This window comes from Cryptomeria japonica, chromosome 4 (genome assembly GCF_030272615.1).
Source record: "Cryptomeria japonica chromosome 4, Sugi_1.0, whole genome shotgun sequence".
Lineage (NCBI taxonomy): Eukaryota > Viridiplantae > Streptophyta > Pinopsida > Cupressales > Cupressaceae > Cryptomeria > Cryptomeria japonica.
Genome location: NC_081408.1, coordinates 171,980,437 through 171,996,815, shown reverse-complemented (window position 1 = coordinate 171,996,815; position 16,379 = coordinate 171,980,437). Strand labels below are relative to the sequence as shown.

Below are 16,379 nucleotides of genomic sequence, written 5' to 3'. Positions count from 1 at the left end.
GTTGGAGGGTGGTCTTGTTTCATTGGATGTTGTCTTGGGGCTCTAGCTTTGAGGCCTCGATTGTGCACTCTTGATCTTTTCCTTCAGTAGCTCCTTTTGAGTTGGACTTTCCTTGCCTCTTCCTCTTGTCTTAATAGTCCTATTGAGGTGGATGTTGCTTCTACAAGTTTGGTGATGGTCTTGTTTCAGTGGTTGCAGTCTTGGAGCTCCTATTCGAGGTCACAATTTTTCTCTCATTGATGGTTCCTTCATAGTATCCTATGGAGGTGGAGATTGTTTGTTTTCCCCGGTTGCTCATTCAATGTTGGAGGTTGTCCATCTACCAAGATCCCTACCTTTATCTTCTATGGAGGTGAAGACATTTTGGAGTTTTGAGGTCTCTTGAAGATGAGGGTGTTGTCCCTCTCTTAAATCTTGTCCAAGCTTTTGTTACGAAAGTTTCGGTTTGGTTGCTAGTTTGTTTCATGTTTGATGTGGGATGTTGGTAGTTTTTGTGTTGTTATTTGCCTATCTGGCTAATGTGTTGTTAGTAGCTTGTTTGGCTTGTATGTTGTAAGTGGTTTGTTTGTTAGTGGCATGTTGGCCTAGTTTCTTTGCCCTTCAGGGTTGTTCTACAAAGTCAATACCCTTGTTTTGTTGCTTTTAATATCACAAACAAAAAATCTATTAAGACTATTATTATTTTTATAGTATTATAATATTATTATATTTTTATTTTATATTCATTTTTATACTTAATTTAGTCATAATAGCAAATGTCTTCGGAATAAATTGCAATAATTGGATTGACATAACACAGTATGTCTAGTAATTAAGGCTAAATACTATGTATCCAAAAACTCGAAAACAAAGAAACTGTTAAAGTTGGAGGATGACAACCAACAAGGATGTCAAATTTAATGTCTCTTTATTGATGAAAATTTTGTATCCATTGTAAGTGTAATATACCTTCCGCATAATTATCTTTTAATATTAAATATATTTAATATATTTAAAATATATATTTAAAACAAAAGTAAGAAGTAAAAATAATAAATAGTATTTAATTTATTTGACATTAAAAATGATTAAAATAATATAAAATATTAAAAAAAACATAATGATAAGATCAAACGTCACAGTGGAAAAGTAGATATTTAAAAGAAAAAGTACATGAAATTAATGTGAATCGTAAGGTACAAGGCGACAATTTAAGTCCAACCCATGTTAAAAAATTATTTTAAATATTTTAAGAGAACCATGAATTAATGATGTTGCTCGAGAAATAAAAGGATAAGAATAAACTTAAAGTAAATTTCACGAGAAGAAGTGAAGTTTGTATGAAAAAGAGAAGTATTAAAGATTATTTAAAAGAAAAGTATTAAAGAATATTAAAGAATAGTGATAAAGAATATTTAAAAGAAAAATACGCCTCAATTGCCCTACCATCTTCTCTAAGGCTAAAGCTAGGGAAGTTTGTATGAAAAAGAGAAGTATTAAAGAATATTTAAAAGAAAAGTGTTAAAGGATATTTAAAAGAAAAGTATTAAAGAATATTAAAGAAGAGTAATAAAGAATATTTAAAAGAAAAAGACGGCTCAATTGCTCTACCATCTTCTCTAAGGCTAAAGCTAGGGAATAATTTCAAGTCCAAATGATGAAAACAAAATTATTGTAGCCACGATAAAAAATTAGAAGAGGATAATTAAAGTAAAAGTGTTTGGAATAACTTCGGCCTTGTGAAGTCAAGGAATTTTCAAATGTGTCATATCAATTTTCTAATGTTTTAAGAAACAAAACTTAAGAAATTTCATGACCACAAGTTAAAATCTTCTAGTTATGTCTATGAGAAACTATTTTTTTGTTTCCAAATCTAAATTTTGGAATTTGAAGTGTCTAGAATCTATTTGTTTGGATGTCTACAAATTGTATTTATGAAGGGAAGGATCATTGGATATTGTTTAAGATATTATTATACAAGAAATGTTATCTTTTATTTAGATTTTTATTATTGATTTCATAATTTGGTGAAAAGGGTCATAGATAACAAACAAGTATGAAGAAACTTTTACGATGTCATCTTAATGTTGATACTCTATGATGTTCTTGTTATATGATGAGCAATGAGGATAAGAGCTATAGGGCTGATATTTGGATGGTTTAAATGAATTAGAGTTTTTCCTTAAATACAAAACCCTCACATAGATGTAACTGAATATTGAGCTAACCCTAGTCCAAATGGTTTGTAAGGTTGTGCTAAGGCTTTGGGTTCTTCCCATAAATGCCCAAGGTTTGACTCTCATTGTTTGGTTTTACCTAGTTATTGGCCCGATTGGATTGGGTCTATAACTCTAGGGGATTAGTCTCACCCCGACTCGCCCCAAATTGGGTTGCATGGACAACCTAGGTCAAAAAAGAAGATATTGAGCTAAAGTCAACACATAATTGTTAATTGGAGAGAGGTATTGACAACACAAATTTAAGTTTGAATATTGGAAACTATGAGGTCATTTATTTCTTTTGTAGAACCAACTTGATACAATAATGGATTTCTTGACAACTTAATCCGGGCACCATAATTATGTGTAAATCATTAAAATTAAGTTAGTTTCATGTTATTTTGCCAACTTTTATCCTAGAATACACCATTTATACACTAGTCATTGCACTAAGGATAACCTTGTCAAAATGGATCTGAAATTAAATTACAAGTATTATTTTTTATCTTTAGTGTACCAATCATGAGTGTACAATGTGGGTTGAGGCTGTTATGCTTCACTCCATGACTGCTAAAGTAATTTATTGACTCCTTCTCTCACTTTGGACTTCAATTTCCATATTTGACAATGGTGCACTATTTAAGAATAAATGCATGAAACAATTCTTAGAATAATTTCACATCTAAAATCAATTTTTTGCTCCTTATTTTCCTTAGTCTAATGGTTAGGTTGTATATTTTGACAAAATAATTGAATAAATTCTTTCCAAAATAATCAGTACACATGGTATAAATAAGCATACTCAACTCTCATATGTGTTATGGGAATATCACATGAGTATTCATACAATTGGCATCACTACCCTATACAATCTCCTATATGGCATTGATGTCATCATGTCTTTTGTGCTAGACAACCCATCTTTATAGATTTCCCTTCAAATAATTATTGATGACAATACATATTGTCAGAAACTTGAAATCCTTGATGAGAATCATATACTTTGGAACACCTTTAAGCTTATTAGATTTATGTCTTGCTCATGATTATAATCAAAATATTCTTCTTCATTCCTTTATGGTAGGTGATTTGGCTCTCTATGATAATCAACATAATGGAAATGCACTCAAATTAGTATCAAAGGGGGATTTAACCTTAACTGGTTGAGACCTTACACCATCATCTCTATATATGTTTCTAGGGTTTACGATCTCTCAACTATATATGGTAAACCCATTAAAAAACCTATAAATGTCTATTGTTTGTTTCTCCTCTCTTATGTGACATTGACACAACACTTAATCAATTAAAAATTAATATTATTTATATTTTTTATTTAGTCATGAGCGTAATATATGTGGTATGAGTTTTGTGAATATTTTATATTTATTATGAATGTAAGATCCATATTTAAACATAACACCTTATATCATTTTATTAAAATATATTTTATAGTTGTTAAATGTTTATCATTTCTATTCTTTACATATCTTGCTTGTCTTGAATTTTACTATTAGACGCCATTTATTTATATGAATTACAATATTTAATCTTATCATTTTTATTGTAAATTATCTAGTTTAATGTGTTAATGTATTTAGTTAGACATCCTCATAATTTTTTTCGATCAAATAGATATGTATTTAGCTAGACATGTGGTCTAGGTGGAAGTAACTTGATAGAAGAATGAATCACTTTAGAACTTAATTTTATCTCTAGAAGAAATGTTTGTATCATTTAACTTAAGTTAGGTTGATGGAAGTTTAAATAATTTTATGTTAGAATACACCACTTATACATTATACTAAGAATAATCTTTGAAAAAGTAATTTAGAATGAAGAAAAATTTAAAAATATGTTTTCCACTATTACTAATATTATGTTTTATCTTTAAAGATATTTAATAAATAAGAAAAAAGAATATATGTTTATAAATGATTACAATAATATGAATATTTAAAAAAAAACTAAATAATAAAAATTAAATATAATAAATCCCAAATTATTATTTGAAAAGAAAAAATATAACAAATTAATGTAAATCGTAAACCCTAAGGTGACAATTTAAGTCTAGCGTAACTCTAATAAATTTGAAAAATGAAAAAAGCCACCAAGTAATGGTTTTTGGGAGAAGTTAAAGCATACGAATAACTTCAAAGAAAAGTAAGGTTAGTATGATGAAAAAGGTATTAAAGAATAAATTACGTGCTTTCTCATTCAATCTTTCAGGATCGCTCTCTTTCTTGATAGATCTAAAGCTAAAGAGCAAATCCAATTAAAGGAATAAGAATAACTTTGAAGAAAAAAAGTAATAAAGAATTAACTTAAATGCTTTTACATTCAATCCTAAAGTTTCGGCTCCTCTTTCTTGATAGAGCTAAAGCTAACGGACAAATCGAATGAGATGGCCCTACCATGTTCTGTAAAGATAAAGCTAAAGCTAGGGGAATAATTTTAAATCCACAATCATTATACTTACCGTCAAAAAGGAGGAGAGAATAATTAAAGTGAAAGAGATTAGAATAACTTCGGCCTTCGGAATTCTGAGAATCGTTCGTAATAAGCTGTATCTGCATTCTTATAAATTTACTTCTTTCACTGCTCTACTCACATTCACTGTCGTTTGCTCAGTTTTTCTTGGCTATTAAGAGATCGAAATTTCAGAGTTTATAATATTGTTTGAGAGTGCTTCAAGTTGTATCTGTGTAGTCCATAGTAACATTTGAGAGTGCTTCAAGTTATTTCTAGTCCATACTAATATTTGAGAGTGTTTGAGTTTCTCAGTTATTCAAAAAGATCAGTTATGGCATCTGCTTTGGTTGATGTTGTTGTTGAAAAAATTGGAGGGATGATCATAGAGCAGATAAACAAGGAGGTTTCACTTATCTGTAACTTCAGAAATGACTTTCAATGGCTGAGCAAGAAGCTCACAAATGTAAGAGGCTACCTCACAGATGCAGATGCCCAGAGTGCAAACAATGAGTCCGTGAAAAGCTGGCTGCTGGAAGTTGCAGATGTTGCTTGGGATGCAGAGGACATACTGGACGAATGTGCTGTTCAATCTAGAGGTACTAATAATGAAAGCCCCCAATCCTCTTGTGTCTGTGCTTTCAGTTATTCTCAATTAGTCTTTCGCTATAAAATGGCACGTCGGATTAAGGACGTGAAAGATAGGATAAGGTCCATCATGGTAGATGTTGCGGAGCTGAAGCTTGTTAAGGATGTGACTCATCCAGAGCAACCCTCTACAAGTACATCTCAGACTGTAAACTTTAGAGGGTCAAGTGTAATAGAGAGGGGTTCACGACCAGTGGCTATTGAATCAAAGGTTGAAGAAGTCCTCAGCCTACTAAATAACCGTGCCGCTCCTGTCATTGCCGTCGTTGGTATGGGCGGCGTTGGGAAGACATTTCTGATGCAAAATGTTTTCAATAGAATAAAGGATAAGTTCGAGAAGTCGGTCTGGCTTTCCATTTCTCAGGCTTACTCCTTGAGAAAGTTGCAAGCTGACATGGCGTGGCAAATAAAATTGCAAGCTGGCGAGGACTTGGAAATAAAGTCGCAAGCTGACATGGTCATTAATGGACGGATAAGTGAGGTGCACGCAGCACAGTGGATTCTTTCTTGTTTAACAAACAGAAGCTCTCTCATTGTGTTGGATGATGTGTGGAGGGCAACTGGGGAAGATGATTTGATATCTGCACTTGGCCTTCCAACTGTGGAGGATAGCCGTTGCAAAATTGTGGTGACAACACGAAGCAGACATGTGAGCAGCAACATGAATGCCCGTGTTTATGAGGTGCACCCTTTGTCACAACAAGAGAGCTGGGAGCTCTTTTGCGCTTTTGCCTTCCCCGACTCCCAGAAAAATCAACCGCCACAACAACTTGAAGGGATTGCTCGACAAGTTGAAGGCGAGTGCGGAAGATTGCCCCTAGCAGTTAAAACAGTGGCAGCATCTCTGGCGGGCAAGAGATTGTCAAGGGATTGGGAAACCAAATTGGGGCAACTCAGAGCGGCGTCGTCTACCGAGGACTCCATTATGCAGATTCTAAAGTTGAGTTATGATTCTCTCCCTGTTTATCTTAAACCCTGCTTTGCATATCTGTCTTTCTTTCCCGAAGATGAGGAAATAAATTCCCGCTATCTCATTAACCTGTGGATAGCAGAAGGATATATTCCTCAAGAAGAGGACCAACACCAGCTAGATATTGGATGGAATTATTTATGTCATCTTCATAGTCTGTGTCTGGTCGAGAGAGTAGGCGACATGGATGTCATGTATGATCAGGGATGGGGAATGTTCAAGTTGCACGATTTATTGCTTGATTTGGCCATCAGTATAGGAAAAGAAAGTCAATGTGCATTTAGTGTAGATGAATCCTTCAGAAAAGGTCCAGCTGTGCAAACAAGCAGTAGTTACAGGAGGATTTTAATGTGCAAGAAAAGCATAGTTGATGGTGATGTAGATGTAATGGCAAGCAACAGGGCATATTCTGCATCACGTCTTCGCACTCTCTCTTTCTCACAAAATAGAGGCATTCAAAAGATTCCGGCAATCTTGCTTAGTGGTGCGAGAGTATTGCGTGTTCTTGATCTAAGTGGCACTCAAATCTCCTCATTGCCTGCTTGTGTTGGAAATTTGAAGCTCCTCAGACTTTTGAATTTAAGAGGGACAAATATTGCCGAGGTGCCCGAATGTGTAAAAAGCAATACGAGTCTTCGATTCCTTGACATTTCTATTTGCGAGAATCTAGAACAGTTGCCTGAGTGGATTGGTGAGCTCAACTTCCTGGAACATCTAGATTTGTGGGGCACCGCTCTGAAAAAATTTAATGGATCGATGCCCAAGGGACTATCAAAACTTGTGTCTTTACAAGTACTGATAACAGATAACGACAACAAACTATCTGTTCAAGACGATGAATTCTTAAGTTTGGAGCATTTGGTCAATTTGGTCAACCTCCGTGAAGTGCGGATAGGAATTCGTCACGAGGCTGAATTTAAAAGCATAGAAGATGGGATCCTTTCCATATTGGTGAAGATGCGTACTTTGAAATTAATCAACACTACTGGAGTTAATCTTCCGCCTCTGTCAGAGAAAATGTTAGCTATGAAGGATCTTGAATTCCTTAGGCTATGGGGGTTTGCAGTGCCGAATTGGATATGTGGCTTCTCAAATCTGATGCAATTGGAGTTATATGATTGTCATTGTGTTGAATATCCTGCACTAGAAATGATGCCCAACTTAATAAAGTTGGAGATATGGGAAAATGATATATGCAAGGCATTGCCAAAAGGGTTCGGGAAGTCTAAGGGATTTCCTCAGCTGCTTTTCTTAGAAATTAGGGGTTTTTCAGTGTTAGAGGAATTCTTAGAATTAGAGGATGGAGCAATGCCAAATCTTGAGATACTAAATGTATTTCTTTGTCCCAATTTGAAGAAAGTTCCAAGTGGATTGGAGCCCCTGCGAAGTTTGAAAGAGTGTCACTTTCGCAAAACAGGAGTGGATGATATGTTGAAGGAGGGTGAGGAATTATGGAACAAAATGAAAGTCAATAATTCCAATGTCATTAATAAGACAGGTTGATGAGGTTGTGGAGGTTGTGGTAGTGAAATGGAGGCTGAATGTATTTTTATATTTTTTTCTTATAATGTATATTATCATATGTCAAATCAAAATTATTTATAGAATATTTTATTGGATAATTATATATGATTTAGATATTATTATAAAGTTTGTAAATATAAATAAGCAAATTAGAATGTTTGAATTTAAAATTTAATTAATTAATTAACAAAGACAATTTAATATATTTTATGTTATATCTTTTTCATATTATTATTATTATTAAGATAGACATTTTAAATACATCAATTTTAAAAATTATTAATATCAATTTTAGTATTTTTTTAACATATAAATTATTTTATTTTACTTTAGAATTATTTCATACTATTTTTATTTTATTTTATGAAAATTATTATTATTTATCAAAGATCAATTTTATTTAATTTTTTTAAAGAATTTATTTTATTTTATTTTATGTACTTGAGAGTTATTTTATAATTTTATTTTTTTAAATATATGTTGCTTTTCATTTTTTATTTTACATACATGATCATTGCATGATGCTCTATCCTATGCAATATAATACCTCTTGGCATAATGACCAAAAGCATTAGTTTCTTAAAAATGTTAGTTTAACTATGTATTGTGTTAGTTAATGATCGGCTTCTATAGGAAATTTTGTTTAGTCTAAAATGTGAAGGCCTTTGTAAAGTTCATTGAATATATGTTTGAGATCTAAAAATTAATTAGTTAATTAATAAAGATAATTTAATAAATTTAATATTATATCTTTTTCATATTAATATAGATATTTTCAATACATAAATTTTAAAAATTATAAATATTAATTCTAGATTTTTTTACATAAAAATTAATGTATTTACTTTAGAATTATTTAATAATATTTTTATCTTATTTTAATTGCACATTTACTTTATGAAGACTATTCTTATTTATCAAAGAATAATTTTATTTAATTTATTTAAGAATTTATTTTATTTTATTTCATTTGCTTGAGAGTTATTTTATAGTTTCAATTTTTAAGATATATGCTGGTTTTGGTTTTGGTTTTTATGTACATGATCATGACATGATGTTCTATCCCTTGCAATATAATACTTTTGGCATAATGGCCAAAAGTATCAATTTCTTAATAATGTTAGTTTAACTATGTATTGTTTGTGTGTGTTAGCTAATGATTCACTTCTATAAGAAAATTTATTGTCAAAGTCTAAAATGTGAAGGCCTTTATAAATTTCATTGAATAATGTAATCATATATAATGCCCAAACATATTATAGTTTCCATGTTTTATTATATTATTTGTAAATGTAATTCTTGATTTTATTCTTGTATTTGATCTTGGAGCTCAGAGTGGCATCAAAGAAATGGGAAGCCTAAAAAATTTGTTCCTAGACCTACCCAAGTTTTATTAGCTTTTCAACCCTCTCTACATTATTACTCTTGTAACAACTTTTGTTCTAGAAATATGTACTCTTCACAAATTTGTAACATTCTCAATCTACAAGGAGAATTTTATACATATATATTTACCAAAATGATTTTGGAAAATAGCTAAATTGCAAACATTAAGGACTTGTTTGTGGAAGGATGAATCGTGTGCTAATTCTAGCAAGTATATGCTTAAATTATGGATTGTGCAAGAGAAAAACGATCAAAAAGTGTATCTGGCATTTGATGGCTTGGTATTAAACACAAAACCAAAGTGTTGAAGTTAGTTTTATTGACTCAACATAGTTCTAGTACATTCATTATTTTCTACTAGTGCTTTGGCTTTAAAAAGTTGATTTTCAAATTAAATGGATATTTTAGGCTACAGTGAATCCATTCTATTTTTATTTTCTTTTGTTTGGTAATGGGCAAAATCTGAATCGCTCTTCACTAGATCTATGAGCCAGTGAGACCATATTTTTGAGGGGCCCCATCCTCATATTTGTTCAACAATAACACCCTTATATCTCCTTATGTCGCCTAGTCTTCCATGCCCAAGTATCACCTTATCTCTCCATTGCCTATAAGGGACACATGGAGCTTGATCAGACTCAAACCCAAAACCTCCCATGTAGGAGGCTCACAACTAACCGTTGCGTTGTGGAGTTATCCCCAAATCCATTCTATTACTATGAAGGAACATGTGTTGTTTTTAGGATTGTGTTTAAAAAACTAGAGCTCAATGCTTACCATGAGAGTAGTAAAGTATCATTTTGCAAGGAAGATCAATTAATTTGGGAAGTAACTAAGAACAATATTTACATGAAATATAAATCATTATGTTCCATGAAAGACTAGTTGTGTATCATTTATAAGATTTAATTATATGGGTGGTTTGGTTTGAGCTATTTCACTATTTATCTTATTTTGCAAAAGAATTTTATTTTTTTAAAATACTATAGGATGGATGTAGTTAGTAGAAGAAAGTCTTTTTTGAACTTTAATGATTATTAATGATAGGATAAATTTAGAGTAGACTACATGGTTTTTCAAAATTTTAGTATTGACTTATAACAATTATTTTGGAGTAACAAACATTGTTATATGGATTTTTTTACTCAAACTTATTATGGTTTCATGTGTCTTATTTTCTTAGTGTTTTAATATATCTAGTAAGTATCATCTTAGAAATAGGAAGATTGACATCTAAAAAATTCCAAATGTTGGAGTATGCATATGGAAAATACTTTTATATCCAATCATCTTTGGGATTTAATTGAGAATCATTGTACAAACTAATTGAAATACAAAAAAATTGAATTTGGAATTTGAGAAAATAAATTTTTATCACTATTAAAAGTACTTGTTCTTCATAAGTTACTATCCACATAGAGACTATTAAAACTAGATCTTGGAGATATTGGAGGACACTTACATATTTATATGAAAAATAACCTACATATAAGAAAACGGATCGATTATTATACTTGTTAAACACTAATATCAATGATGATGATGAAGATGTTACAAAATACATCTTTAGGACGAACATGCAAACCCAAAATATAGTACTATATGTGTCAAAATTTATGATGATATGTTAATATTTATTTTTTTAAATAGGCTTTCTTCCAACTACATAACTATTTTTGGAAATGTTACAACTCGATGAAAAATCAATAGGTAAACAATGTTGGCATTTTGGTGCATTTTGTATGATTGGTGAATGAAATGGTTCTCATTGTTGGCAACATCATCTTCTAAGTCTTCATAGTCCATTGATAAAAAAGTAAAGGATAACCAATACAAAACAAGAGCTCTTATTCCTATCAGCAGTGAGTTAACCAGCTATGCAATGAGTAGACCGGTATACAGAGGTTAACCGGCTAAGCAGAGTATAGACCAACTAAGGTGTGTGTAGACAGGGTAAGCAGATTGTAGACTGACTAAGCAGTGAGTAGACCAACACACATGAGGTCAACCAGCTAAGCAGTGAACAGATCGGTACACAGAAGGATAATTGGCTAAGTAGATGGTAGACAGGTATACCAGAGGTAACTGGTTAGGCAAAATTTGATCAGTACACCCTTATTGTTAAGTTGTGCAACACTTAAAAAACTATATTTTAATCCCTCTATCTAATAGGCATCATCACAATTTGTCTTGTCATTCAGGGCTATAGACCCCTTACCTTTTACTTCACAGGGGGCATCATTTTCGAATCTCACAGTTCCTCCATTGCAATCCTCCATGCTGAGGAATTTGTTTCTATCACTGGTCATGTGGTGAGTGCATCCACTATCGATCACCCATTCTCCACACCGGTTTGTACTAGAAATCAATGCCATATCTCCTTCCTTTGTGTTGTCCTCCTTGACTACCACAAATGCAATGCCATCTTCATCAGATCTCTTTGATTCTTCATTAGTGACTCCTTCTGCAAGATAACATTCCTTCTTGCTCTTGTCCCTGTAGCTTCTAAAATTATCCTTCATATCTCTATCATTATCAGGACATCTTGAAGCAATATGACCTATCTTATTACAAGAGAAGCACTTTAAGGGTAGTTTACCTCTGTATTTTCCTTTACCTCTTTGCAATCTTCTTGCCAATAAAGCTTGAATTTCATCTTTCTCCCCTTCCTCAGAGAGTAGATTGCCACTCTTATGGGAATGACCGATTCTAGTAGTAGAACTACTATCGGTTTCTTTCCTTCTCCTTGTTGGTGCATGCATTATGGATTCTTTGAAAGCAACATCAATATTTGGTATGTTGTTGTCATAATTGCTCAGCTCAAAAGCAGTCAACTTACTGATCAGTGAGTCAAGAGTTCCACTAACTGTTCCCAAGGATCTGAGTTCTTGGATAGCAGAGACCCTTATGGCATATTGTGGTAGCAAAGTTCTCAGGATTTTACTAACCACATCATCCTCCTCGAGATTTCCTCTCACACTTTTGATGGAGTTTACTCCTTTATCCTCTTGCTATACTGCCCTATGTTTTCACTTTCCTGCATCCTCATCTCATCATATTTTCCTCTCAGGCTGTCTACTTTGGCCTTTTGAACATGGGGATCTCCCCCTAGACTATCTTCAGCTTATTCCATATCTGAAAAGTTGTTTTCAAATCTTGTACCTCAGCAAATTCATTATCTGAAAGTGTGCTAACAATCATATCCATAGCAATAGTATTATCTTGCCTTTCCTTCATCTGTTCCAGAGTAAGAGTCCCTGAAGGTTCATTGTACTTTGTGATCACATGATTCCAGTAGTGTTCACCTAGGGATCTTAGATAGAGTTTCATTCTTCCACAACATAAGGTGTAATTCTCCTTAGAGAACTTAGGACCCTCCTTACACATCATCTTGGATCTCTCCCTAAGCCGATTAAGCTTCTTCTAATTCTAGGGACCTGATGCTCTAATACCAATTGTTAGTCCGAACCGGTGCTAAGAGGGGAGGGGTGAATCAACACAATCAAATTTTCATTATTTTAACTTTTACCTTAAAACTGCATTCATCTAAAATCCAACAATATTCTTAATCACTGAAGTAAAATATGCAAGCATGAAAAGTTGACAGTGACACCAAGAAGTTATCTCATGGAAACCCAAATGGGAGAAAACCACGGTGTGAGTAGGAACTCACAAAACTTGTACTCTTCTGAAGTACGCCTTATGAGGAGCCATCTCTGTTAGGAGATTACAAAGACACTGTTAGGTGCCACCCGGTTAAGGGATTTTGATCAAGGCCGGCTAGTACCTTTACCCTGTTAAAGGTAGCTTGGTTATAGGACTTAGAATATCAATTAAGATGTCACCCGACTAAGGGATTTATGTTGCAGTGGTTAGAAAGCAACAGATTGGTGATCTGTTGAATTAGCTACTGATATCTTGATCAGATCTCAATAAGCATCACACTCAATACACATTGGTTGTGTCTTCTCTGCACAACACCAATTTTTTTCTTACACCTTCAACTCTTCACTCAGCCGGTCACCTATCCCTCAGCACTGCACTCTATCGGTCCTCTGACCTTTGGATCTGCACTCTGTCAGTCCTTTGACCTTCGGCTCTGCACTTTGTCGGTCCTCTGACCTTCAGCTTTGCACTTTGCTGGTCCTCTGACATTCGGCTCTGCACTCAACCGATTCTTTGTCCTTCGGCTCTACCCTCAGTTGGTTCTACCTCAAACACACTCAAGTGTGCTAGCACCTCTTAGCACTTCCTCTCACTCTGCTCTTCACCTTGGATCACCTTCAACAAGATTTCCTTGTTTCCAATTTCAGAACCAAAACTTTCTGAAGGAGCTCAAGTACTGTTTATATATTTTCTGCCAACACCTTCAGGCATTCCTTCAATCAAACCAATCATGAATTTTAGAAGATTTCAAATTCAAAATCTCCCACTCTTTCTCCGCGCACCTTATAGAAATTCCGCCAAGTGTTCAACTAATTCTTCCACTGCATCTCCCAAAGATAGAAACTTCTGAGTTGTGTTCAGCCAAATAAGTGTGAACTAGAAAATCCGCATGTAATCATGCTTGACTGCATGATAACTGAAAGTTGACCTTACCAACATATGATTTGGCGTAGACACAAGCTCACCGACTCATTCTTTGCCACCGCAACTGAATAACCGAACATCACTCCGAGATTTATGGTGATCACCTGTCTTACTTCTGTTATACCAGTGTATCGGTATGCAACTGCACTTCTTATATTACTGGTTCATCCTTTGATTGCCAGTTTGCATACAACTTCAAGTCTTCTTGTCTGAGTCACCTTTTGTGACTTCACCATCATCAAAGTGACCGATCTTCCTGAATGATAGACCAGTTGGCTTAGTCTATTTTTCCTTGAGCTGATTGAACCTTTGATCATTCAATACCAATGTTGTTTTTCATGTATTGTAAGTCATCACCTTGGCTTACAAACCTTAGCACATATATCGATTCTCTGGATTGACCAGTCTTATCAGTGCCAACAATCCAACAATCTCACTACTCTACCTATACCACTTCACCGGTAAGTGTTGGACATCAATGACAAACCTTAGCACATACCGATTCTCTGGATTGATTGGTTTTGTCAATGCCAACAATCCAAAAAAGACCACACGGTAGGTCAAGCTTAAATGGCATACACTAAGCATTGACTGCATTTAGGTGGTTGATTTCAAGAGCATTAAATTAAAATATTAAACAATGATGATTCCTTTAATTAAACTATAACCATACTAGTACCTCTCATAATCTAAATAAGCAATAAATATCAACAACTAGATATTATATTATTAAGTGTATTTAAATTTATTCCAAACAATTTGGAATGGATCTCTACCATCAAAGATATATTATATTTTTAATAAAAAATATGGGAAGCTTAATGGATGAAATTTGTTGATGAATCATCAAATTACAATTATGAATAATTTATGTGCAATGTGATGCCTTAGGTAATAAAATATCTTTCATTAATGAGATCAATGGATATTCTACAAGGTAAACATATCATAATTTTATTTATTTGGTGGAGATTATAGTTATTAGTGTTGATCTTGAATTCAAATCAATTATTACTAGGCACAATTTTTACTAGCATAGTCAAAGTTGCTTTTTTCCTTAGAATTAATATTTGTTAAAACTCGATGAGAAAATAATTTGTTAGTAAAGAGTCTTCATAAGATTGTTGGTTGTTTTTAATTTTAATCTAGTCAAATTCCTAAGAGTGGAGTTGAATTTGAGTTTTCCACATACAATAAATATTTGTTAAATATTGATCAAGTGATATTGAAGTATAGTTGAAATTAAAACCATGAATTCTTATCTTATAATTATTTATAGTCCTTAAAAATGGATATGACTAATATGCTAACTTTTGGATTAGAATACGTAAATTTTTTGTTGTCAACATTTCAAATCAAGTTCTATGATCTATCATCAAGGCAGATAGGAGAAGAGACATGGAAGGATGTTTAGAGACTCAACAGACAAAATAAAGTAAGAGGTCCAAGATGAATGTCATGGGAACATAAAAGATAGGAGTTAGATAGAGCTTGATTTGATTCATTAAATCTAAATTTTCTAATCTAGAAGTTAATATATTGATCATTATGAAATGTGAAAACTTCATGAATTTGATGGATATGCCTATTTTCCTAATCTAGAAGTTAGCATATTGATCATTATGGACTACAAAATTCATCAAGTTGATGGATATGACTATTCTTTTATAATGAGATGGGTCTGATATCTTTTGACATCTTTTGACATCTTTTAGATGGATGAATTTAAAATATCTATATTAAGTATTATATATTTTCTAATTTAATAATATTTTCAATATTTTTAAAAATATATAATTAACAAGTGATAGAATTATATTATAAAAAATATTTTAAATTTATATATACATGCAAACAAAAGAATGTCTATTTTTAATAATATTTAATTATGAATTTTATGTTCAAATTTTTAATCTTTATGTAAAGGATTTCAATTAATTAAATTAAAAAATGTTCTATTTTATTTAAAATGAAAATGTGTTATGTTATATATATATATATATATATATATATATATATATATATATATATATATATATATATATATATATATATATATATATATATATATATATATATATATATATATATATATATATATATATATATATATAAGTAGTAAATAGTTTTGAAAGATTAAAATTATATTAAAAAATGAAATTATTTAAGTTATTTAATTTTTTTATTTACTTAAAAATTCTTTTATAATTTCAATTTCAATATGTTTTTGAAATATTCAATTATCTTTAAAATCATTTTTCTTTTTTTATAATATTAAATTAAATATTATACCATTTAAAACTTGTTTCAACCATTAAAAAGTAGCCTATATTATTTCAACATCTTTCATTAAATTGTTTTAAAATTCATAAAACATATAATTAAAAAGGCATATGAAAGGCTTAAGAGCAAAAGCATTAGCCTGCTTATTATGATAAATCAACATATGCCTATTTGGAGCAGAAAAAGGACGGACAAAGTGGGGCCCATGGGTCCCACCATCTATGTATGCGAAACAAATTAATTTTCATTTCATGAATAGGAAAATAATAAGGAAATGTTAATATTTTTCTCTTGTTCAAACATCATTGACT

General features: G+C 32.1%; 1 protein-coding gene across 1 annotated transcript; it reads left to right on the top strand.

Annotated features, from left to right (window-relative positions):
• Positions 1–4,773: 4,773 nt before the first annotated feature.
• Positions 4,774–7,910, top strand: LOC131067231 (putative disease resistance protein At3g14460). The gene has a single exon (XM_058002188.2). The coding sequence runs from the start codon at positions 5,002–5,004 to the stop codon at positions 7,786–7,788; it is 2,787 nt and encodes a 928-aa protein (XP_057858171.2). The 5' UTR covers positions 4,774–5,001; the 3' UTR covers positions 7,789–7,910.
• The last annotated feature ends 8,469 nt before the right edge of the window (positions 7,911–16,379 follow it).